This window comes from Nothobranchius furzeri, chromosome 14 (assembly GCF_043380555.1).
Source record: "Nothobranchius furzeri strain GRZ-AD chromosome 14, NfurGRZ-RIMD1, whole genome shotgun sequence".
NCBI lineage: Eukaryota > Metazoa > Chordata > Actinopteri > Cyprinodontiformes > Nothobranchiidae > Nothobranchius > Nothobranchius furzeri.
The window spans coordinates 41,992,359-42,016,572 of NC_091754.1; the positions used below are offsets into that span (position 1 = coordinate 41,992,359).

Sequence of the window (24,214 nt, forward strand, 5' to 3'; positions counted from 1 at the left end):
CTGACTTGGCCTTGGCTCAAGGAATGACTGGCTTGTGACCTGTTAGTGTTGGATTACATATGACCTCAAGTCTCCCTATCCCAAATGATCATAATGGTTTTATAATCACTCGCACTGCCGTGCCGATGGGACCAGTGTAGCCTGGGAAACCCCACCGGTGACCCATGTCCTGACAATACAGCTCTCAGGTTTATGGGGCCGCTCAACCCCCATCTACCACTACGTCTGTTCAGATTAGTTTGAGCAGAAGGTCTCATGTGTACCTTGATGTTTGTCTTTGGGGTTGTACTTGTGCAGCTGCTGGCGTCTTTGTATGAGGAAAGCAGGAAATGTACCTCCAACGAGGACTGGCTGAACAACATTCTGTCTGAAACTGCTGCTGCACTAACTCAGGAGGTCACAAACAACTTACAGGTACCCATCAGCCACACTCTGTATCACAGAAGCCAGATCACACCAGCGAGCTACAGCAAATGTTGCTCCTGGTTTAGTTGTATGGGTGTCACAGTACAACAGCACAAAACTGGTGGAGGAAATGCAGGTTTAGGGGTTGTCCTGTGTCATTCTGGATCTTCACTCACTGTCAGATTGTTTTAGGAACTATGTCAGGAGCAGATGAGACACGCAGCAGAAGTGTGTCCACGGGCGGCCCAAGGGTCCGGTGTCTACAAGTCCCTGTCTGAGTGTGTGTCCAGAACAAGCAGGCAGGCACAAATATTCCTGAGGAGCACACTGGTAGGAGCCACAGGGGGGATCATCAGCGCCAGACTCAGGTAAATATAACATCTATTTACCTTATTGTTGGTGCTTCTGGTGGATTAACACTGGGATTAACACTTCCTGTTAGAGCAGGATCAAAGCAACTTTTCTCAGCCACCAACTGACTTCTGATTTCTCCCAGGCTGATAAATATTCAGCTTTATTCAACTATTGTGGTTGTAACTGTCTCTAGAAAGCAGTTTTTTCTGAGTTAACCTCCACTCTGGTGTAATTACAACAAAAGCTCTTAAAGCTCATTGTGTAGTCGTGTAGCTACACCTGCATGCTCCTTTCATCACAACGTTGTCTTCATCACTTTTCTCCACCCAGAGATATGAGACAGACTCTGACAGTGACTCTGGCTGAAAGCATCGTGGAGCAGTTACTGCAGGACCTGAGCACCATGCAGGACAAAATGGTAGTAGGGATGTTTTCATTTGCATTGTTAGCGGTTTAATTTTGTGGGAAGAAAGCTTTAGGGTTTCCGTTTAGAAGTTTTACATATTTCTGTAGGTGTCCGGTAACAGGACTCACTAAATATGTTTCTTTACATTTTGAATGCGTTAGTATTTATTAATCATGTAAAGCAGGGATTCCCAACCAGGGGCATACCCCTCATGGTCTGTGACTACATCACTGGAGGAAACTTGATATTTTAATCAGAATCAGAAAGGTTTTACTGCCGTATGTGCGAGAATCTCCACGGTAGGAAATTGCTGCGGTTCTTGGTACAAGAAAAAATAAATGATAAGCAAAAATTAGAAAAAATAAATAAATACAACAAAATGCTAATAATATATGGGATCAGTAATTATGTCTCTCTCTCTATGTCTCTATGTCTCTCTCTCTGTCTCTGTCTCTGTCTCTCTCTCTCTTTCTCTCTCTCTCTCTCTCTCTCTCTCTCTCTCTCTCTCTCTCTCTCCCTGTCTCTCTCCCTGTCTCTCTCCCTGTCTCTCTCTCTGTGCTGTTGGTGCACACCACGGTCTGACCTCTAATAACCCCAAACCCACTGATCTAAGTGTCGCCAGCAACAGAGGAAAAAGTAAACCTCCAACCTTATTTTAATGTTTTACATAAATGAAGCAAAGCATCATTTTACCTGAAGTTATTCACTAGTGAAGCAAAACTTAACTTCTATGAGGAAATGAAAATCTTGAAACGTGATTAAATAAATCAGAAATAAGAAATTTTATTCCTGTTTTTACAGTTTTCACTGCAGTTCAAACTATTTATAATTTTGTGTTTTCACCACATTTAGCTTCAAATTGATTTAAATATCATCATCTTTGTGTTGCTTTGTTTGAAGAATGAATCATAACGCAACATAAAATCTCCTTGAAAGGTTTTCTATTTTTCAAATAAATTTTCAATGTTAAATCTTCTTCAGTAATTGTAATAAACATTTGTTCTGCTGACATTCTTCTGATATGTGAGAATGTGAAACAGCTTTTGACATAAACAAGTAGAAGTAAATAATGTATTGTATGTAGATTTTAAGCCGTATGGTCCATTCCTGCCCAAATTAATAATAAACCAAATTTTATCAAGCAAACTGATTCTCAGTGAAGCGTGTCTTTAGTGTTGCTATGGAGTCCACGATGAGGAGAAAACAATGCATTGTTTCTTCTTTGCTCCTTTTAAACATTTGGTGGAACACAAATAATAAACGAATGTAAATAAATATTAAAATTGGACATAATTATTTTTTCTTAGTGTGTGTTTTATTGTCATTTAATCATTTTACGGTCTGTGTGCAAACAACCTGCATTTTTAAAATGATGTAGTACTTATGTAAAGTAATAATGTCTACTTTTTGACTTAAACATTTCAGGATTTTTCTTTTTAGATGGCCGATTTTCTCATTTAAGTTCAGTGCACGTTTCAGTGAGGTGTAGGGTCTAGAACGTTGACCAGTGCTTTACCAGAACCTCAAAGGTCAGCATTGTTTTAGATGGAAGGTTTTGTTGTTGTTGTTTATTTATTTATTTACTTTCTTAGATCAAATTAATTACAGAGCATGGATGTTTGTTTTATCTCATCAACTAGATCAATATGCTGTTTGAATAATCACACTTTATCCGTGTTGCAAGTGTCGTGTTTATTTTTCCTCCACTTGTTATTTAGGACAACCTCCTTAAAGAAAATCCCTTCAACACTCAAAGAACCATAATCCCAGAGCTCCGACTGATGGATGGGGACTTCCCAACTGATGATGTAAGAGGCACAGAGAGCTCACAGCCAGTCAGATCCTGATGGTGCATTATGGTTCTTCTTTTATAACTCTTGTCTTTCCAACTTCAGTACACTCCAGCGTTCTGGAGGAAAGGCCTTCTGTCCAAAAGCCTGAGGCCTGCCACTTCCATCAAAAGTAAGAAACATTTATCACCATCTGTTCTCTCTCTGAAGCTGGACTCGGTTTAAAGTTTCATTTCTGCACCCTACTCTACTGATTTAAAAATGTTTGTTTATGTTTATTTATGTTTAGATGTTGATCACTAAACAAACCAAAGCTTAAGATCACAGAGCCTGAGATTCATACCTAGACCGCATTCACCCTAAACCTCATCACATGTCACCAGAAACAAAACCCCTTCACAGCTATGTGGCTGCGCACCTCCCCAGCAGGAAGAGTCACAGTGTATGATGCTCCCAGGACCACATCATCCACATGGCTGAGCTTGGTGGTGGTAGTGGTGGTGGGGTGGGGGGGTGGGGGGGTGGGGGGGTGTTGTAGCAGCACTGAAACACGCTTCAGAACATTTAGAGTTTTGGTTTCTATTCAACCATACCAAGCTGGCAGGTTGGTGTGTGGTCTACACGGTGGAGAAGGGACTACTCACTAACCTCACACACAGAATAAGGTGCATGTCCTCATTGTGTGTCTCTGTTTCAGGTCTCTTGAATGCAGACTGTGTATCACAAACCAAGGACAGGAGAGAGGGAGACGGGGGAGGAGCTCCTGCAGATGATGACAGAAAAGGAAGGTGTGTCCTCTCACAGTTACCAACAGCAACCACTCTACCACTGACAGCCTCTTGTCCCTCCCCTTCCTCCTGTACTTCCTTGGCCCCCTCCCCCCAAGTACAGAGGGGGAGGAGGCGGACGGAGGGGGAGGTGGAAACAGTGGATGCAGCAGGAGCAGCATCAGAAGATACAGGAGCATCTCTCAACCCCTCTCCCAGTCCCACCCCCATTTACTCCTTCTGCTCTCGAGAACCAAAAGAGGAGGCAGCTGGCTGCAGAGGCCTGCACGGCCCAGAGGCGCCGTTTCCCCGCTGCAAAGGTCCCCTCCCTGGCTTCCAATCCTCCGCTTCACCCATGGAGCCTCTACCCACCCAGGGACAGACGCTCAGGCACTACACCGCCTCCCGACCACGGCCTCAACGCACACACAGGCAGCCTCCTTCATACAGGCCTCAGGTGAGAACACCTATCTATCTATCTATCTATCTATCTTTCTATCTATCTATCTATCTATCTATCTATCTATCTATCTATCTATCTATCTATCTATCTATCTATCTATCTATCTATCTATCTATCTATCTATCTATCTATCTATCTATCTATCTATCTATCTATCTATCATCTATCTATCTATCTATCTATCTATCTATCTATCTATCTATCTATCTATCTATCTATCTATCTATCTATCTATCTATCTATCTTCTCTTCCACCATCTTTTTTGTCTTTACTGGTGTGTGTGTGTGTGTGTGTGTGTGTGTGTGTGTGTGTGTGTGTGTGTGTGTGTGTGTGTGTGTGTGTGTGTGTGTGTGTGTGTGTGTGTGTGTGTGTGTGTGTGTGTCTGTGTGTCTGTGTGTGTGTGTGTCTGGCTCTCCCCTCTTGGACCTTATCTTCCTCCATGTTGTCCATCTGGGCCAGCATAGATATCTTTACCCTGAAGTCTGGTCTGTGGAGTCCATGGAGTGATCATCTGTGGAACTGCCTCGGTGGTGGAGTCAAGCAAGGATTCAGAATATATGTAATAAAAATACATTTGTAAAGCTTCAGGTTTAGTGAAATCCGACATTTAAAGCATTTGGGAGTATGACTTCTCCTCTTTTCCGCTCTACCATGTGAGGCTAAACAGGTTGAAATAACCACAATGCAGCTGGTGATATCTATCTAGCTGGTGATAGCTTGTCTTCTTGCATGTAAAGCATTGCGTAACTGCTAAAAGAGTGAAAGTTTCAGCATGCATCTGTAGGTGATTGGTGGTGGTTTGTTATGTCAGGCTTTAGGTGAACCACCATAGCATGGTTAGTTATGCAGATAATCATCTGCAGAAGAAACACATCTTTACAGTTGTTGACTATAAGGCATCGATCTCAATCAGCTGATAATGACGTCACCTTCATGTTTTCATATGCTATCAGTAGATATTCTGACTCCAGGCGGTTTCTGTTGTACAGACCAACAAGAGCACTGACTTCTACATTTGTTTCTGTTAATAAAAAGGTGAATATAAAAAAGATTTACCAATGATCAGCCCAGGCACCTGAACGTTGTTGATGTTTGCTTCTTTGTCCTTTTCTGTCCCATTTGCTACGGTCCCATCTAGTCCTGGCTGTCCCGTCCCATTCTCTACAGTCTCGTTCTGCTCTGCTCTGTCCTGTCCTGTTCTGTTTGAGTTTGTCACGTCACGTCACGACCTGATTTGTCCCTTCTTGTCCCATTCCATCCCATTCTGTCCTGTGCCATTCTTTTCCGTCCTGTCCTGTTCTGTCCTGTTCTGTCCTGTTCTGTCCTGTTCTGTCCCGTCCCGCCCTGCCCTGTCCGTCCCGTCCCGTCCCGTCCTGTCCTGTCCTGTCCTGTCCTGTTCTGTCCTGTCCCGTTCTTTTCCGTCCTGTCCTGTTCTGTTCTGTCCTGTCCTGTCCTTTCCTGTCCTGTCCTGTCCCGTTCTTTTCCATCCTGTCCTGTCCTGTCCTGTTCTGTTCTGTCTTGTCCTGTCCTGTCCTGTCCTGTTCTGTTCTGTCCCGTCCTGTTCTTTTCCGTCCTGTCCTGTTCTGTTCTGTCTTGTCCTGTCCTGTCCTGTCCTGTTCTGTCCTGTTTTGTCCTGTCCCATTCTTTTCCGTCCTGTCCTGTCCTGCCCTGTTCTTTTCCGTCCTGTCCTGCCCTGTCCTGTCCTGTCCCGTCCCGCCCCATCCTGTCCTGCCCTGTTCTGTCCTGTTCTGTTCTGTCCCGTTCTTTTCTCTCCTGTCCTGTCCTGTCCTGTCCTGCCCTGTCCTGTTCTGTTCTGTTCTGTCCCATCCCATTCTTTTCTGTCCTGTCCTGTTCTGTTCTGTCCTGTCCTGTCCTTTCCTGTTCTGTCGTGTCACGTCCCATTCTGTCCTGTCCTGTCCCATTCTTTTCTGTTCTGTCCTGTTCTGTTCTGTCCTGTTCTGTCCTATCCTGTCCTGTCCTGTCCTGTCCTGTTCTCTTCAGTCCTGTCCTGTCCTGCCCTGCCCTGTCCTGTCCTGTCCTGTCCTTTCCTGTCCTGTCCTGTCCTTTCCTGTCCTGTCCGTTCTTTTCCATCCTGTTCTGTTCCGTTCTGTTCTGTCTTGTCCTGTCCTGTCCTGTCTTGTCCTGTTCTGTTCTGTTCTGTCCTGTTCTATCCCGTCCCATTCTTTTCCGTCCTGTCCTCTTCTGTTCTGTTCTGTCTTGTCCTGTCCTGTCCTGTTCTGTCCTGTTTTGTCCTGTTTTGTCCTGTCCTGTCCTGTCCCGTTCTTTTCCGTCCTGTCCTGTTCTGTTCTGTTCTGTTCTGTTCTGTTCTGTTCTGTCCTGTCCTGTTCTGCCCTGTTCTGTCCTGTTCTATTCTGTTCTGTTCCGTCCCGTCCCGTCTCGTCTCGTCTCGTCTCGTCTCGTCTCGTCTCGTCACGTCCCGTTCAAGCCAAATTTGAACTTAAGCTGATGTGATTGCTGAAAACTTCAGATCACTGAAGTGAAAGTGAAGATCTGAGCAGACTGGGACTGATAGAGTTTAGTCGGAGGAAATGCAGAATTTTGTCCTTTGCCACACCAAAGGCTTTGCTTATAAACCGAGGATGCACGTTTTGAGGTTTCCTCACCACTGGGAGCACATGTTTGATGATGAAGCAGGTTCTTCTGCGTCATCCACTCACTAACTGGTACTCAGCAGTAGTGAACAATAAGAATTCAAAAATAAGGAGGAAGGCTGTTTTCCAGACCCATTAAAGCATTGTTCTCACTTTAAGAGTTCCAGCCTTCCTCCTTATGTTTGATTTCACATTTTTGATGATTCAGTCCGAACCTAAATTATCATACACCCAATGTTTGAGGGTTAAAAGGTTACTTTATCTGGTGAATTGAGCCATTTAGTTCCTTTACAATTTTTCTCAATCACGTTGCAACAATTTTCACAACACTGATGTATTTTTCACAACTCTAGACACAAAACTCATAATGCTCCTCACTTGTAACACAGGCTGTGCAATGCTTAAACAGTGCACGGTGCATTCACATGTTTAAAGAAATCTTGCACAAACATTAGTTCAAAAAACTCATACTGTGAAACTCCATTGAAACAAAACTCTAGATCACCCACACACACAAGTAACCCATAGTTTCAGTAAGTCATTGTTTGAACAATAATATAATATTGTACAACAGCTTTCATGATTCAAAGCTTTTATTGTCATATGCAAAATGAAAGTAGAAACATGTTATTTCTGCACAATAAAGTTCTTACTTTGCTGCCAACACTAAATGCCAAAACAAAAGCGGTAGAAACAAAAAGATTTTAACAAATATCCAAGCTTAAAACTCTACCTTGCAGAACAAAATCACACACGGTACTACATGTACTCCACAGATCTCTGGGAAAATACTGCAGTAGTAGAGAAAATACTACAGAGAGGAATCAATAAACACATTCTGAAGTATACTGATCCAAAACACCACAGTGCAATCGTACTGTAACATTTGTGTATTTGAATCAAAGCAAAAATACAGTAATTCATTGTAAAAACAAAATCAAATGCTGTGTTTCTCAGCTGTCTATCTTGTACTGTAATAGAGTAAACAAAACAGTGATTACTCTACTTCTATATGATCGTGTACTCTGTGTTGTGGATTTGGCCCCAGGTCCTCTGCCCTTCCTTTGACCAACTCCTCTTCCTCCTCTTCTCCTCTCACCACTGCTTGACCTTAATTGTAACCTGGCTCCAAATCACCTCTTTATATACTCATTCCACGTCTTGCATCCAGTCATCAGTAACGAGTTGGCAGAATTGGACAGCAAATTACAAGTTAACCTATTGTTTGATTGTTTGTCTTTATCCACGCAGCGTTGAGAGTACTGCAACAGTTACTCATCATTTTGAGTAGTTGTTAGATCAGTGAAAGGAAAGGAATAGTCACTGGTTTGAAATGTAATGTGTGAACTGCATTTTGAAATAGTAGTGCTTTGATATTAAGTTGTGTCAAATTGGTTGTTGTTAAATAAACAAATGATCTAAGGTTTTTGTGTGGCATCCAAACAATTGAGAAATGGGGGAGAGTTTAGAAAAAATGTGCATTTTGATCATTGGTTGTGAGTTTTGTGTCCAGAGTAGTGAAACATGACATCAGTGTTGTGAAAATTCCTCAATGATCACCTGATAACGTGGACACAGACAGGCTGTCTGAGGGCATTGCACGTTCTGTTTTCAATGCCACACCGTTTCAAGCCCTCAGAAGTGTCTGATCAGTGGTTTCACATCAGTTTTAATGTCCCTTCATGACTTCATCACTTCTTAAGCTTTTTTGTGGCAATGTTTAAATTTTAGAGGGCAAAGTGTGCTAACTGTAATCTAATTGTGTCCCACACAGGAGCTGGTGTCAGAGGAGAAGGATGAAGCCAATGAGGCCATGGGTAGAGTAGATGAAGGAGTAGAAGAATTCTTCACCAAGAAAATTATCTCTGACTATGCACCGTGAGTTGGGCCCAAACCCTAACACAACACAACACACACAAAATCTTCTTTTCAACTAACTTCAACTTGAAACCAAGAAATTAAAAGTGCAGTAGGTGAGAAATTTACAATTAAATAATCACAAAACAGTCTAATGTCTCAGTCATGTTGGAAAGAAGGTTGAATTGATGCAGATTTCCTTCTCAGCCGGCTGGTGGTTGCTCTTTGTTTACAATCTGTCCCACTACCATACTTCCTGCTTCCAGAGCCAATCATATTTGAGCCTGTAGGATTACCAAATCTATGCCAAAGGAATCTCCTACCATCTTTATGCAGATGACATCCAACTGTACATCTCCTTTAAGCCCCATGAGATGTCTAAGCTGCAGCTGTTACACACCTGCTTAGACTCTATCAAAACCTGGATGGCTGGGAGCTTTCTACAGCTGAATGAAGATAAGACTGAGATCCTCATCTGTGCCCCAGACAAGCTGGTTCCCAAAGTCAGAGACTCTCTTGGTCAGCTTGCTTCTCACACCAAACCTTCCGTCAGGAATCTTGGTGTGACCTTTGACCCAGCTCTCACCCTGGATTCTCATGTCAGTTCTCTTGTTCGCTCTTCCTTCTTCCATCTCAGGAACATTGCTAAGCTGAGTCCCATTCTGTCCCCTCTGAACTTGAGACAGTTCTCCACACCTTCATCTCCTCACGCTTAGACTACTGTAACTCTCTTTTCACGTGTCTGAGCAGAACCTCCCTGAACCGTCTACAGGTGGTTCAGAATGCCTGTGATCGGCTTCTGACCAAGTCCTCCAAACACACCCACATCACCCCGCTTCTCCTCCAGCTTCGCTGGCTGCCAGTCAACTTCAGGGTTCATTTCAAGATCCTGGTTCTGATCTATAGGGCCTTACATGGACAAGCACCATCTTACATTGGTGATCTTCTTAGTCCCTACACCCCCAGCAGGTCCCTGAGGTCCAGTGATCAAAGCCTACTGGTTGTGCAGCACCAGGCTAAAGACCAAAGGTGACAGATCATTTGCTGCTGTGGCCCCAAGACTCTGGAACTCTCTCCCCCTGAGCCTGAGATCAGTGGACTCAGTGGTCTCCTTTAAAAACAGCTGAAGACTCACTTGTTCAAGCTGGCTTTTGTATGACCTTCTTCACCACTCTCTCTTTATTCTGCTCTCCCCACCTATTCCACCTTCCTCAGGATCCACTGATTTCCCTCTTCCCTATTCACTCTTTCTCTTTCTTAACATTTTTTTATCAAAATTGTCTATTTTTGCTCATTTTAAATATATTTTTAAACATTTTCTAAATGCTTTTTTATATTTTTACATTTTTTGTTTTTGTGAAGCACCTCGTGATTTTTATCTTGAGAGGCGCTATAGAAATGACATTTTCTTCTTCTTCTTCTTCTTCTTCAGCTCTCTGTTGAGTTTCAGCAAGACACAAAAACAGCTAATTCTGGAGCAGATGCAGTAACGTAGAGCAGTGTATTCGGAACCCTCGCTGTTCTGATATTTAGCTTTGGTAAAGTACCCTCAACAAGCCTGATGGTCACAGCTGATCAGTGCTCCCAAAGGTGAATCTGGTTCTATTTAGCTGCATTGCACTATGACCGGGGAGAATCAGAACAGCCGATGCCAGCTCACAGCAGCTAACAGCTTGAACGGCTGATTCAAAATTATTAACGTTGGTTTTTGGGCTCTAATCACCTGAGGAAAGTTTTTAGACACAGAAGCTGTGAGCTACATGGCCATCTGTGTATTTTTTACTTTTATTTTTTGGTTTATGAAAGGCTAATTTCCTTATCTTGGGACTCATCTGTCTGAGAAGTTTGGTGTGGGTATTTTTATTAAATATTTCCACATCAAGAGGTTGTTATTCGTGAGTTTTTTACTTCTTCATAGAGTCCAGATCAAATTAATGGAAGCAAATACTCCCTTGTTTTTTATTTTGGACTTCTGTGCTTATCATGGATTGTCCATAGTTAACACCGTGTTCCAGCATAAGCGTGCTTATGTGCTCTTGGCACCATGATACCTTAGGGTGCTGCTCAATGATTGACTTTGTAGTCGTTGTCTGTCATGGCAGCAACCCCCAAACTTGCTGGTGGAAGCTGGCAGTTACGGATAATGTCAATATGAAAAAGGAGTCCTACCAAAGCTATTTGGCCTGCGGGACTCCAGAAGCAGCTGATATGTGCCAGCAGTCCATGCAGAAGGAGGATCAGGTGGTTGTGGAGGCAAAACCCCGAGCACGGGAGAAGTTTAGTGAGGACATGCAGGAAGATTTCCATGCATCTGTGAGGGATTCTGGTCCACCCCCCGGCTTCTCAGGAGGGGAAAGTGTTGCACTACCAATGCTGTTTATAGTGGGGACAGTGTGCTGCTACCCTCAGCTCGGGACATTGTGGATCAGTGGGCAGAGTACTTCAAAGACCTCCTCAATCCAACTGGCAGATCTTCCAGTGAGAAAGTAGAGTTTGGAGACTTTGGGTCGGCCTCTCCAACCACTGGTGCTGAGGTCACTGATGTGGTCAAAAAGTCAGTAGCAAGGCCTCAGGGGTGGATAAGAGTCGTTCCTTAGGCCTTTCAATGTTGTGGGGCTGTGTTGGCTGACAAGGCTCTGCAATATTCTGTAGATATCGGGGACAATTCCGCTGGATCAGCAGACCAGGGTCGTGGTTTCCCTATTTAAAATCAAAGCAGCTCAGCCAAGGAGGGCTTTAAAAATGAATACAAGAATTTTAAAATAGATTCTCTACTGAACCAGTAGCCAGTGCAACATGGCCAATACTGGAGTAATAGGCACCTTAAATGAAAATAACAAGATCTAACGGATTACACTCCTGAGCCTTCTTAGTAAGGTCTACTCAGCAGTTCTGGAGAGGTGGATATGTCAGATAGTCAAACCTTGGATTCAGGTGGTGCAACTTTAGTTGTTTTCCAGGCTGGATGAGCTCTTAACCCTTAGGAGGGTCCTCGAGGATGCATGGATTTGGAGAAGGTTTTCAAGCCAGGAGCAATTATGAGGGGTACTCTGGGAGTATGGGGTACCAGGCCCTTTGACCCAGGCTGTTAGGTCCCTGTGTGACCAGTGCCAGAGCTTGGTCCACCTTGCTGGCAGGAAATCAGGCTCAATCCCAGTGACAGTTGGACTCCACCAAGGCTGCCCTCTGTCACAAATTCTGTTCATAGTTTTAATGGACAGGATTTCTAGGCACAGCCAAGGTGCTGAGGTGATCCATTTTGATGGCCTAAGGATTGGGTTTCTGCTTTGTGCAGATGATGTGGTCCTGTTGGCTTCATCAGACTGTGGAAAGTTTGGTAAAGGGTAGAAGGCCTTCATTTCTTGCCTCAAGTGGAAGAGTTTAAGTATCTCTGGGTATTAAATGAGGAAGAGATGGTGCAGGAGATTGATAGACAAATTGGTGCTGTGTCTACAGTGATTGTACCCGTCTGTTGTGGTGAAGAGAGAAGCTCCCGGTTTACCTGTCGATCTGGTTTCCAACCCTCATCTATGGTCACAAGCTTTGGAATGAGAATGGGACTGCAAATACAAGAGGCCCAAATCAGTTTTCTCGAAGTAGATTTGCTGCTCCCCCACATCAACAAGAGCCAGTTGAGATGGCTTGGGCTTCTGGTTAGGATGCCTCCTGGACACTTCCCTTGTGAGGTTTTCTGGGCACGTCCAACCAGGAGGAGGCCTAAGGGAAGACCCAGGAAACAGTAGAGGGCCTCTTTGCCAGGCTGCTGCACCCATGACCCGACCTTGGTTAAGCGGAGAAAAATGGATTGAGATCCATGACCACTGTAGAACATGATTTCACTTTGATTATCTCATATTGTGCTCCACTAAGTTTTATCCTGAACTCGACCAGTTAACATTAGATAAACGATAAATTCCTACATGTCTTGATTCAAAGAGAATCAACAAGAGCAGAAAAGAGACCAAATCCAGTTACATATATAGAAACTGAACATAATGTTTCTGCATACAGGTCTTACACACAAGCATGCTTGCATAAATGTTTACTCATACTTCCACTTCAGACGTGCAGAAGAGAATCTAGACGCACCCAGTTTCCTTTCGTTTTCTTGTCTTTTTTTCTGTTAAACTCATCTTTCTGCAGCCCACAGAAGTCACATCTCTCATATCAGGGGTGTCTGAAGAGCAACCTGCAGGCCATTTGCACCTCGATGAGTGAGTTTGTGCATGCCTGTGACCTTAAGAGCGCTGCAGTTCTGGCCACCAGCTCAGGCAGATGAAACTAACACTTTAAAACATGTTAAGATTTTTACCAAACCCAACTCTGAGAAATACTATAAATAAAAATTAGTTAAGTATCACAAACCCTTCTTGAGTTTTAATAAAAGTTGCACTTGTTTCACCAGCAAAGATGGCAAGTAACACTGGCTTTTTGTTGTTGATAATAGACAACATGTTAGCTGTAAAGAATCAAAAAATGTACATAATTGATTAAAAAAACAATAAGTTTTGCATTACTTAATATTTTACAAGCATGCTCTTATATTGTCCGATGTTGGTTTTATGCAGTTTCACATTCTTTACAAAACAAAGATAATATGGTGTTTTATTAACAAATTACAATTATAAAGAAAACATTTAGGTGTTAACAAACAAGAATTTATTAACAAAACTGCTGATGTCTTTCCAAAATGTGTGTGTGAAAGCCGAGATAGATCCTGTACCCGAGCAGATCCTGTACTGACACCGGCATTAAAATCCATGTTTATCTCTGCAGTGATGCTGGCGTTGTACTGATCTATCGTGGTTATGAGAGAGCTGAGCCGGAAGGCAAAGCTCTCAATTTAGCGGTCAATCTACGTTCCTACCCTCACCTATGGTCATGAGCTTTGGGTGGACCTTTGGGTAGTGACCGAAAGAACGAGATTGTTGATACAAGCGGCTGAAATTAGTTTTCTCCGCAGGGTGGCTGGGCTCTCCCTTAGAGATAAGGTGAGAAGCTCGGTCATCCGGGAGGAGCTCAGAGTAGATCTGCTGCTCCTGCACATCAAAAGGAGCCAGTTGAGTTGGCTTGGGCATCTGGTCAGGATGCCTCCTGGACGCCTCCGTGGTGAGGTTTTTTGGGCACGTCCAACCAGGAGAAGACCTAAAGGAAGACCCAGGACATGCTGGAGGGACTATGTCTCTTAGCTAGCCAGGGAATGCCTTGGGATTCCCCCGGAAGTGCTGGCTGAATTAGCTGGGGAGAGGGAAGTCTGGGTGCCTCGGCTTAGGCTGCTGCCCCCGCGACCCGACTTCGGATATGCGGCTGAAAATGGATGGATGGATGTTTTATCTCTGGATCAAGCCAACAGGTCTCCCTTGGCTTGTGTCACTTTCTCACAAAAATTATTCCGAAAGCGTAAATAATTTTTGTGTACGTTTTTATTTAGAACAAGTTCCTATTATGTCTCTCTAAGCATTGGTTCAAGGGAGGCTCTAACCTGCAATAAGCTCTTTACAATTAAGCACAAACATCACAGCAGAACATCATCCATCATCCTCAGGAAGCACAACCACACATTATGTAATAATAAAAATAAGTTTACACTTTTCATTTAGTAAATGTTAAATATGTGTAGAATTAGAAATTCATTTATGTTTAGAATAGAAAATGTCTTTATTGTCCCTGAGAGGGTAAACCTGGGTGAAACAGCAGCAGCAAGAATAAAAGCTGTACACTGAATAACTAATGTAAATGTCAAACATGTTTAAGTGATTCAGCTGAATTTACCACATTTCTCTACCTGTCAGAAAATACTGACATATGCAACTTTTTAATTACAAGCTTTGCTTTGTTGAAATAAAACACTTTAGCTGGATTCAGCTGAAGATTTTCAACATTCATGAGATTGTAAATATTTTTGAATTTTTTTTTTTTACAAAGTCAAAAATGCTAAATAACTGTGATTTTAATTTTCACCATAATAATGGTGATGGTCCTGGTTTTATCTTCAGAATTGATCGGCGCTATTTTCAGGACCAAGAAACTAGAAAACAATCTTTCCCTCAAATCCAGGGAATTTGATTAATTTCACTTATTAAAGCAAACAAACAAGATCAGATCCAAAAAGATTAACAAATCACTTACACCCCCCCCCCCCCCCCCCCCAAAAAAAAAACAATTCTTTGTATTGTTGGATCAATAATAGATTATAAAAAATGTAAAATAGTGTGTTTTAAATTGACGAGGTATAATAAACATCAAGCGTGAAATATAAAACTATGTAAAGAGTCTGCTTTATTAGGTCTGAACAGGTGAAACTGGAAAAACTAGAATCTGGTTAAAAGTTCATTAATGTCAGTAATCCAACTTAAAAGGTGAAACTAATCTATGAGACAGACTCGTTCCAGGCAGATCCAGATATGTCAGCTTCATTAGTTATAACTGTGATGATGATGATGATGATGATGATGGCTTACAGCTGATGAAAACCCCACATTCAAAATCTCAGACAATGAAAATATTGTGAAAAGGTTCAGTATTCTAGAAAGTGTCACACTCTAATCAGCTGATGAATGCTGAACACCTGCTGAGGGTTCCTGAGCCTGTAGATGACGGGTAGGGAACCCCTACCTGTTGAACGGTTGATTCACCTGTTCAGTAGCTCACCGGGCTCTGCAGAAGCCTGTTAATCACCTGCTGATTAAAACTGGGTGTGTTGAAGCAGGGAAACCTCTAAAACCTGCTGCATAGTGACTCTCCAGGACCAGGGTTCCCTACCCCTGCACCAGATTCTCATTTTTCCAGTTTTAGGTTGTAGATTTGTGTTCGCCGTATAAAACCACGATAAAAACTTCATTTGTCTTCTGCAGAGATTAGCACTATGGAAGAGGTTTGATTGTTACACTCAATGATGCTGGTTTACATGGTCCATCACTGCAGTCATGTTGCTCTGAGCACCAGCGTGGTCCCGCTAGGACACAGGCCATCCTACCTGAGAGATGTTTCCTGTCTGTGTGCCGCTGGCATGAGCATTCCCATTGTGTGCCTGAGCAGAGCATGTGACATGTTTTCAACTAGTAGTACTGAGTTTCTCTTTCTGTCTGTTGCTCTTTCTGCTGTCTCCCTGCTGCAGAAAAGGCCAGTGGGAGGAGTCAAACCCTGCCCAAGCCACTTCCCCAGAGTCCAGCCCCACCCCTTCATCCACCATTCCATTCTCCTCTCCATCTGACATTGTCACACCCTCCGCCACCACTGTCACCTCCCCTTGTGTTGAGTCTGATGAGTCATTTCCATCTCCTGATGCTCCCACCCTCTGCACCACCCACCCCATCTCCACCACTATCACAGTCCCCACCAAAAATATAAAGAAAAGGTTTGGTGATTTCTTCGCCTTCAAGAGAGCTCGGGTTGGCCGAGCTGCCAAGGCAGGAGGCGAAGATGATACAGGAGTAGAGGTGGTGAAGGTCAAAAAGTCTTCCATTGCAGACCTCATCCGACCCCTCCGAGAGGCCAAAGAAAGAGAGAGGGACAAGGACAGAAAGAGGGAGAGGGGGAAGGGGTCAGAGGACGATGCTAATATTTTTTATGATACTGCTCTCAAAGAAGAAACTGCCCTCACCGGCTGCCATCTTGAAAGCTATGTCAGGGAAAAGATACCACCTGCCAAGGCTTTAACCACGGCAACACAGCTCCGTGAGACTCCTCCCTCTTATCCTACCATCACCACAAGCCCTGACCTCACCGCTCCTGTGCACCGCAAACTGGAAAATGCAGCAGTTCCTGTTGTGTCAAGTCACAAAACCAGTCCTGAAGTGATTTCCCCTCTAACTGAGCAGGAGATGCTGTCAAGAGGGACTTCGAATGGACAGAAGAGACTGAGAGTGACCAAGAGACTGAGGGAGGGCAAGAGCCAGAGTCTCATCCTGCTGACAGGATTAGAACCTGAGGACAAGGACAACACACCCAGTAAGGTCAGTCTGAGAGTGCAACATAACACACACACACACACACACACACACACACACAACGTGTCTGTGTGACTCTTCTGTCTCTCAGAAACATGCATCAGAGAACACCTCCAGTTTTGAGCAGAAGCTTCAGGTGATGCTGCAGAGAATGAGCGCGGCCAGAATTCCCCCTGCATGCATCAAGCTATGCCAGGTAGAAGGGTTCTCCTGTGTTTAGTTAAGCTGTCAGACTTAGTTTTGCTTTGTGCGTGTCCTCCATGCCATGTTGCAGGTGTAACAGTTGTCGTTTCTAATAAAGTCTGGTGTTGTTTGATGTTGCAGAATCGAGACGAAGAGCTGAGAAAGGCCAGCTCAGAAGGTGAGTCCGTTTTAAAATTAGGCTAAAAAACCAACAAGGTTCAGGGTACAGATCACACACTTTCCTTTGAGCGGGAGTTTGCAACTTTTCCAACCAAACAAGCCTTTTCTGCCCTTTTATGGTAAAATAAAGTTTATGCAGAGCTGAAATAAAATGGCATCATTCTTGGTTATGTTATGAACATTTCTTGGTACATTCACATCAGGAAAAATTAAACTTTTTTGAAAAATAAAAACATCTTCTTGTTTTTAGGGCTTGTTTTCCATACAAATATGGAATATCAACCTGACTGATCTTTGAATGTTTAATCAGAGGATTCTAGGGTTCTTTGCTTCTTTGGGGACCATAAATACACTTCGTATTAATCCAGACAGGCTTTTATAAAATGAATGTCATTCTTTTACCTAAACTAAGGATTATACATGACAAGAATCCGAATAATGAGATGTGATGTAATGGATAGGAAGTGATTTCATGTGATGTGTGAAATGTTGTAATGGAAGCTAGATGTTTGAGCAAAACCGTTCTTTGTATCTGAGAGTTCGTGAAGTCTGGGTTGTAAAAGAATTTGTTGTTTGTTTACAAACTAGAGAGTTGTTTGTTTAAACTCATCATAAGTCAGCGTGCAGGCTACGATACCCTTGGTATGAGTCGCTCCCGGCGGTCCGGGGGTGTGAGGTCCGAGTGGTGAGGTCACCGGACGTCGAAACCACAATACACAGGATTAGTAGCTTCCTCTGAGTTCAGCTTCACCGGCCATGAGATGCAACCCTGGGTCTTCAGGTTAGGCGTCTGAGGTGTGAAGTAGCTCTGAAAAGAGCTGTTTTGTCTGTAATCACTCGCAGCGTCGCAGAGAGGCTTTTCACTGGAGGTCAAAGGAGATCGTCTCAAAAGAGGCTTCTTCCCCGATTTGGTCGAATCGGGAGTCAGCCTGAAACTGAATTAATCAGGAAGTAATTCTTGTTTTAATAAACCACCATGTTATGAGTTTTGGCCAAGTTTGGCAAATCAGAATTTGCCACTTCTGGAGCACTTTACCCATCAACCCTCAGAAAGCCACGCCTTCTTCAGACACAAAGATGTTCAAAACGCTTTGTGAAGGAGAATGTTTTAAAACTCGTATGTGAGGTGAATATTAACCTTAATGAGCATCTTAGTGTAGTGTGTATGAGTGTAAACAATGATTCCACGGAACTGCGCTGCTCTGGGCAGCTGCATGTTGGAGTATCTCTATTGACTACATGTAAGTTTTGCCTTTCCTTGGACATTTTTTCTCCTAGTTTCCTAGGTTTGATTTTTATAGGGTGAGGAAACAGCAGTCTGGCTTTTACGCAGCGTGCAGGACCTTTGCAGGAGACCATGACAGGTTTGTTTTGTCTTCTTGTATGCAAACAAGCACTGAGCAGAACCGTCTGGATTTGGAGGCCAGAGAGATGGTGGGTTTATGCCTGTAGATGAAACGTTGTGTTAGTCAATTAGATGGTGAAAAATGTACCGTTTTGTACGTTACAACTCCCCCCTTTCCAAGGTCACAGGGGTCACGGCAGAAGACCACGAGGCGTTGGACAATCCTAGAGGCCCTGAGGACTCAGCAGAGGAAGACAGTTAGTTCTCGGGCACCAAATCATCAGGAGTGAGGAAAAGCAAACCCTCACATAGCAGAATAGTCAGTAGATATCCCAGTCAGCAGACTGTAATCCTGCTTAGCGAAATCCACAGGCAGGGACCCCGATGAGTAGGAAGCCAGATCCCTGAGCAGAAACAGACCAGATCCCAGCAATCCGTAGTGATCTGTAGCGATCCAGGAAAACCATAGCAGGAAAACCATAGGACGTCCAGAACTCCAGAAGAACCAGAACCCAGAGCAGCAGGCAGCAGAACCAGGTGATGAAGCAGTGATGTTATCTCAGGAAGCGAGGACATCTGGCGAAACTCAGCAAAGTATCAAGCTCAAGCTCGACAGAAGAAGGCAGATGAGCTGTCGGATCAGAAAGGTACAGGGTCATCCTGCTGAGAGCAGGGTCCTGGGACGGAAGACTGGCATGGTCATGCTCAGAAAATACAGGTTGAACGGACACAAATCCATCAGATGGTTGAGGAGTGGACGCGTTAGCGGCCTGAGCTCAAGTCACAACACACACGCGGGGTGGGTCTGACCGAGAAGACACATTGTCAGGGAGCCACAAGGGTTTGACGGACCATGGGGTACCGACAGCTGCACCTTGTTTGGCAAGAGAGTCTGTAAGGTCGTTTAGTTCCTTATCAGTTCCGGGTGCACGGGAATGGGCTTTACGCCAATAGATCTGCATGTCGAGTGAAGTCGCTAGGGCATCACAAGCCATGAAAAGGTCTTGATGTTTTTACGGGCTTCCAGTTAGAGGTTCCTTTTCCAAAAGGGGAGATGACAAGTGAAACTGACACGCGTGTAGTCCGAGTCGGTGCTGATCACCAGCTCGCGGACATCACAGTCAGCAGCAAGTTGTAGCACTATCAAGATCCCAGCCACTTCTGCAAACTGTGAGGTCTGAGGATCCAACTGGTAGCACCAAGATTCTTTCTGGCTAGCGTGTTACCAAACGACACCCACGCCTGAACTAGGTTCAGCACCGTGTTGAAAGGAGCTGCCATCAACGTACACAGTTGGCAAATCCACACAGAGAGCTTGGTCGAAGTAGTGGTGGCTGGGGTTATGTTGTGGTCAATTAGATGGTGAAAATTTTACCCTTTGGTATGTTACAATAATAAGAATGCATTAGTGGTATAGAGTGCTTTTCACAACTACTCAAAGATGCGTTACAAAAAAAAGGAAACAAAGCAGTAAACAACGCAAAACAAGTAAAAAAAATTACGTAAGTTACCGGTGATTAAATTCTTCATTAAAGAGTGTGTGTGTGTGTGTGTGTGTGTGCGCGCGTGCGCGCGCCCGCGTGTGTGTGTGCGCGTGTGTGTGTGTGTGTGTGCGCGTGTGTGTGTGTGTGTGTGTGTGTGTGTGTGTGTGTGTGTGTGTGTGTGTGTGTGTGTGTGTGTGTGTGTGTGTGTGTGTGTGTGTGTGTGTGTGTGTGTGTGTGATGGTACGAACATCAATGCAAAGCAAGAAGAGGGGAGGTGGAATTTGGACCCAGTTTTGATTATTTCAGATTTTTTGTTGTTGAGCTTGAGGAAGTTTGTGGTAATCTGTAATTTTATGGCATTGGGGCAGTTTGCTATGGTTGAAGCAGTGATGGAGGTGATGGTTTTTATAGATAAGTAGAGTTGTGTCATCAAGCGCTTTGGGCTTCCTGACAGGGTTGCGGAAGGCGCTTTATAAATAAAGCTTTGATTGATTGATTGATTGATTGATTGATTGATTGATTGATTGATTGATTGATTGATTGATTGATTGATTGATCAACCTTGAGTCCGTGGTGCCGAATGATGTGTCCAACATAGATGATGATAAGGTGGGGACCAAAAACAGAGACCTGAGGGACACCGTGGGTTATTGGCAAATCTGGTGACATTTGAGACAAAATTCTTCTGTCTTTTTTGTTTTGTAGATTAAATATTTATCAGAATAACTTATTTTTAATATTTTATAGAATTTTTTCAGTGTCTGATATTAATTTGTCATACGTGCACAAAACTGCACTTTACTTTTTGTCAGCATGTTGCCCAAATCTATGGTGAATTACAGAAATAGATTAGGCTGAACATTAGATTACTGACCAAGCCTTTACACTGTGGTTAAAATAAACATAGATAATTCATTTCTATGTAGTTTTTAACCCCTATAAGGACCGTTTTTGTGTTTTTCTTACTACTCCTCTGCTCCGACGCCTCTCTCTCTGCAGCGCCACTTAGTTCCTCCTGGTTTCATGTAGAAGCACCTTGTTTCCACTCATCCTGGCAGCAGTAGGACTTCCCAGGATTTACCTCAGGTGTCATCACAGCATAGTTTAGTTGATTTTCTCTGACCAAATATTTAACAAAGTATTGACTTCAGTAAACGTGTCTACAACTGGTGTAACATTTTTCTTGGCAGCAGTATTCTTTAGTTATTTGATGTTATTAATATGCCGTTTGAAAAGTGCCTGTTCTTGTGTAAGAGGCTGTCCTGTGTACCTCTCAGAGCCGTTCAGATGCTTGTCCCTGTCTGGGTCACAAACAAGTTCACTAGTGCTGTTCCTTTGTTTTGTCTCTGAGGTGCCATCCTGGACAAGCCCGAACCCCCTCCCACACACACCAAGCCCAGGACCATGTCCACCCCATCAGGTAGAAACCTCTTACTCGTCTCTGCCAGTGCGCCCCAGGGCAGCTGTGGCTACACCGTAGCTCATCACCATCAGTGTGTGAATGGACTGTAGTGTAAAGTGAATTGGAGTCCTTACACTGAGAGGTGCTATACAAGTGCAGGCCATTTATCATTTTACTAATTTTTTCTTAATATTAAAAACATCAACATGTGTGTTGTTGTTGTTGTTTTTCATAGCTCTAGTTTCCAAGAACAGGAGCTAGAAGGATGGAATTTTTTATGTATGAAACTCAATTATTTTCCAAAACAGAAATGGTCAGCTACTTTCACTTGGTTGTGAATCTCCCCAAACCTGAAGTCCTGATTGGGTTTGTGAACGAGCCAAGCAGCGTTAGTTGTGTTTTCCCTGTATTTCATACAAGTGAGGTCTGCTCTAACAGTGAGAAGAGCACCTGACGCTGCACCAGAGGGCTTTTGTGGATTGCAGAGGGTTTTTTATTTAACCAGTGTAGAGAATCAGGCAGCAGGAGGCGGAGATGTTTCTCCTGCTGCAGCTGGTTAAACTGTTTCTATGTAAGAATATTTTTATTTTGTTCTTTTGAATTAGATAAATTAAAAAGTAATGAGCAAATAAAATAATCACAAAGAAGTCTGCTTTGGCATGAAGCTTTCCCCAACGTGCTTCTGGTACTCGTCAGCCTGCATCCGAGTCCTCATATTCAGTCCTTTTCACCGGTTTACAGCTGAGCCCAGGATTGTTCTGAGAGATCCAAACGGACCAGAACCTCACACTGCAGGACCGCTGCCATCGGTCCCACCTAAGCCTCCTCTCCCTACCCCGGCTGCCCGTCCCTCTTCTGCTCCTGCTGCCAGCAGTCCAATGGAGCGGGTTCTGCCAACAGCACAACCTACATCTCAGGTAACAAAGCAATGAGGGGAGAACCCACTTCACCGTTTCACAGAAACATCATCAGCTTTGGTTTCCAAAGTAAAACAACTATAATTCAGATGTTTAGAAACTTTTCAGCCTCCCTAAAGGAGAAAACCAAGCAAAGCAAAGATCACCACATTGGTAAAAACATCAAAAAGATGAAAATGTTTTAAGACCAACCGTCTCTGTGTCCTTTCTCCCATCTCTCGATCAGGACTCACCCTGACACACACAGAAGCAAACTTACCTTCCTTTCACATTCAAAAGCAGGTTAATGACTTGTAGACCCATGAGCAGATGTTCGGAGTCTCTGCTGCCCTAAACCTTTGCTGTTGGGCGTACCAGCTGAAATGATTCTGATCTTCATCCTTAGAATGGAAGCCAGCATGGTGCATCCCCCACCCTGTCTCCCAGGAAGGAAGTGTTGTCTTCGGTCCAGGCTCGGTGGAGTGACGTCAGTGCACAGGACCGCTCTGAGAAGGCCCAGTCAGTGTCAGAGGGTGAGTTAGGCTCATCTGTCTACAGATGAAAACCAGCTCTGAAGGTTCTGAGTTACATTTTTACAAATATTCATGTTCAACTCTGTACATGCAAGTCCTACACAATCACACCTTTCAGCTCCTCCAAATGACCTAAATTATGGTTACCACGGTTCGTGTGTGTGTGTGTGTGTGTGTGTGTGTGTGTGTGTGTGTGTGTGTGTGTGTGTGTGTGTGTGTGTGTGTGTGTGTGTGTGTGTGTGTGTGCAGAGAGTCTCCCAAAACCACGCCCTCGCCTGAAGCCCCTCCCACAGCGCAGAGCTGTGTCTGTGCACGAGGATGCCCTGGCTATGACACAAGGTGAGACCACACTGATCAGCCAACATGGCTGCCCTCATCTGTTTCTTGTATCAGTTTGAGGACATTAAAATAAAGTTTCCTTCAGTCTGCAGCTGTCGTGCTTCTGTGCATGAATCCACCCGGAGGTGGTGAGTGATGCTCCTGTGTTTAGGTGACAATTGTCACTTCTCCCTTTGTCACCTCTTTCAGAGCTGAAGGCAGTCTTACAAAGGTCACCCATCCGTTTCCAGGGCAACAGATGGGACTTTCCTTCCTGCAATGAGGCTGAAGCACAAACAAGTGATGGTGGATCTTCTGGTTATATTTGTTGTGTTTCTTGCTGTCGGTTGTTTGTAGTTAATCTGTTTGTATGTTCTTCGTCCACGCAGCTGGTGACTCAGGAAAACGGTGGCATAAAGAAAAGGACACCGGCAAAATGGAGGAACTGAAAGTAAAAGGAGGAAGAATGGGCTTCAGCAATCTGTCAGCTGAAAACAAGCATCCACTTCAAATAAAAGAAGATGGATCCCAATCACACTGTCCATCTTCTAAAGCTAATGCTGACAGGACTGGTGCTGTTGCACCCAGAACCAGTCCGAAGGCTCCATCCACCTCAGAGAGACTTCCAGATCTGGCCCAAACAGCTGGAAAGTCACCTGTGACCCTTGCACCCTGGGGACAGAGCCCCTGCACAGTTTCCCCATCCCTGCAGGAAAAGATCCCAAGCACAACCTTAGCTCCAACTAAATCCACAGAAACTCTCCAGGTGATTTCCCGGGTCCACGAGAACCAGTCAGCAGCAGCAGCCGAACAGAGACACGGCTCACCGGACCGGCCTGAACCGCACACACAGCTGAGCGAGCTGGCAGAACCCAGAACTGAGACCCCTTCTTCAGAGTGATGCCCGCAAACACGCCATGCTGTTACAGCACCAAAATCAGGAAGAGTGTGTGTGTGTGTGTGTGTGTGTGTGTGTGTGTGTGTGTGTGTGTGTGTGTGTGTGTGTGTTATCCTTTTATTCAGTTATACCACCACCACTCATACAGAGCAATATGCAACAAAACCCAACCTGGATCTCTGTGCGGCGCTGCTGTTAAGAATCATTCTGTGTGTTTCACCGGACGTGTTTGGCACGTGTCTTGTCTCGGATATTCTTCACACGTGGAGCATCTTGTTCTGAAGATTAAAACAAGGTTTGGGAGTCAAAGACAAGCTTGCTGACCAGAAAAGACTGATTGTTGCTGATTGGGTTATTTTTAAACTTTATTT

At 44.0% G+C, this 24,214-nt stretch overlaps 1 protein-coding gene across 1 annotated transcript in view; it reads left to right on the plus strand.

Moving 5' to 3' along the window:
* carmil2 (capping protein regulator and myosin 1 linker 2) overlaps positions 1–23,964 on the plus strand; it is a 63,804-nt gene extending 39,840 nt beyond the window's left edge. Inside the window, exons 26-41 of the mRNA XM_054746499.2 lie at positions 298–414; positions 598–773; positions 1,090–1,177; positions 2,884–2,973; positions 3,061–3,127; positions 3,653–4,179; positions 8,573–8,676; positions 15,773–16,610; positions 16,696–16,800; positions 16,929–16,965; positions 21,148–21,216; positions 21,940–22,115; positions 22,501–22,627; positions 22,877–22,966; positions 23,156–23,251; positions 23,335–23,964. Of these exons, the coding sequence (XP_054602474.1) occupies positions 298–414; positions 598–773; positions 1,090–1,177; positions 2,884–2,973; positions 3,061–3,127; positions 3,653–4,179; positions 8,573–8,676; positions 15,773–16,610; positions 16,696–16,800; positions 16,929–16,965; positions 21,148–21,216; positions 21,940–22,115; positions 22,501–22,627; positions 22,877–22,966; positions 23,156–23,251; positions 23,335–23,846 (3,219 nt within the window). The 3' untranslated portion in view covers positions 23,847–23,964. The remainder of the gene's footprint in view (positions 1–297; positions 415–597; positions 774–1,089; positions 1,178–2,883; positions 2,974–3,060; positions 3,128–3,652; positions 4,180–8,572; positions 8,677–15,772; positions 16,611–16,695; positions 16,801–16,928; positions 16,966–21,147; positions 21,217–21,939; positions 22,116–22,500; positions 22,628–22,876; positions 22,967–23,155; positions 23,252–23,334) is intronic.
* The last annotated feature ends 250 nt before the right edge of the window (positions 23,965–24,214 follow it).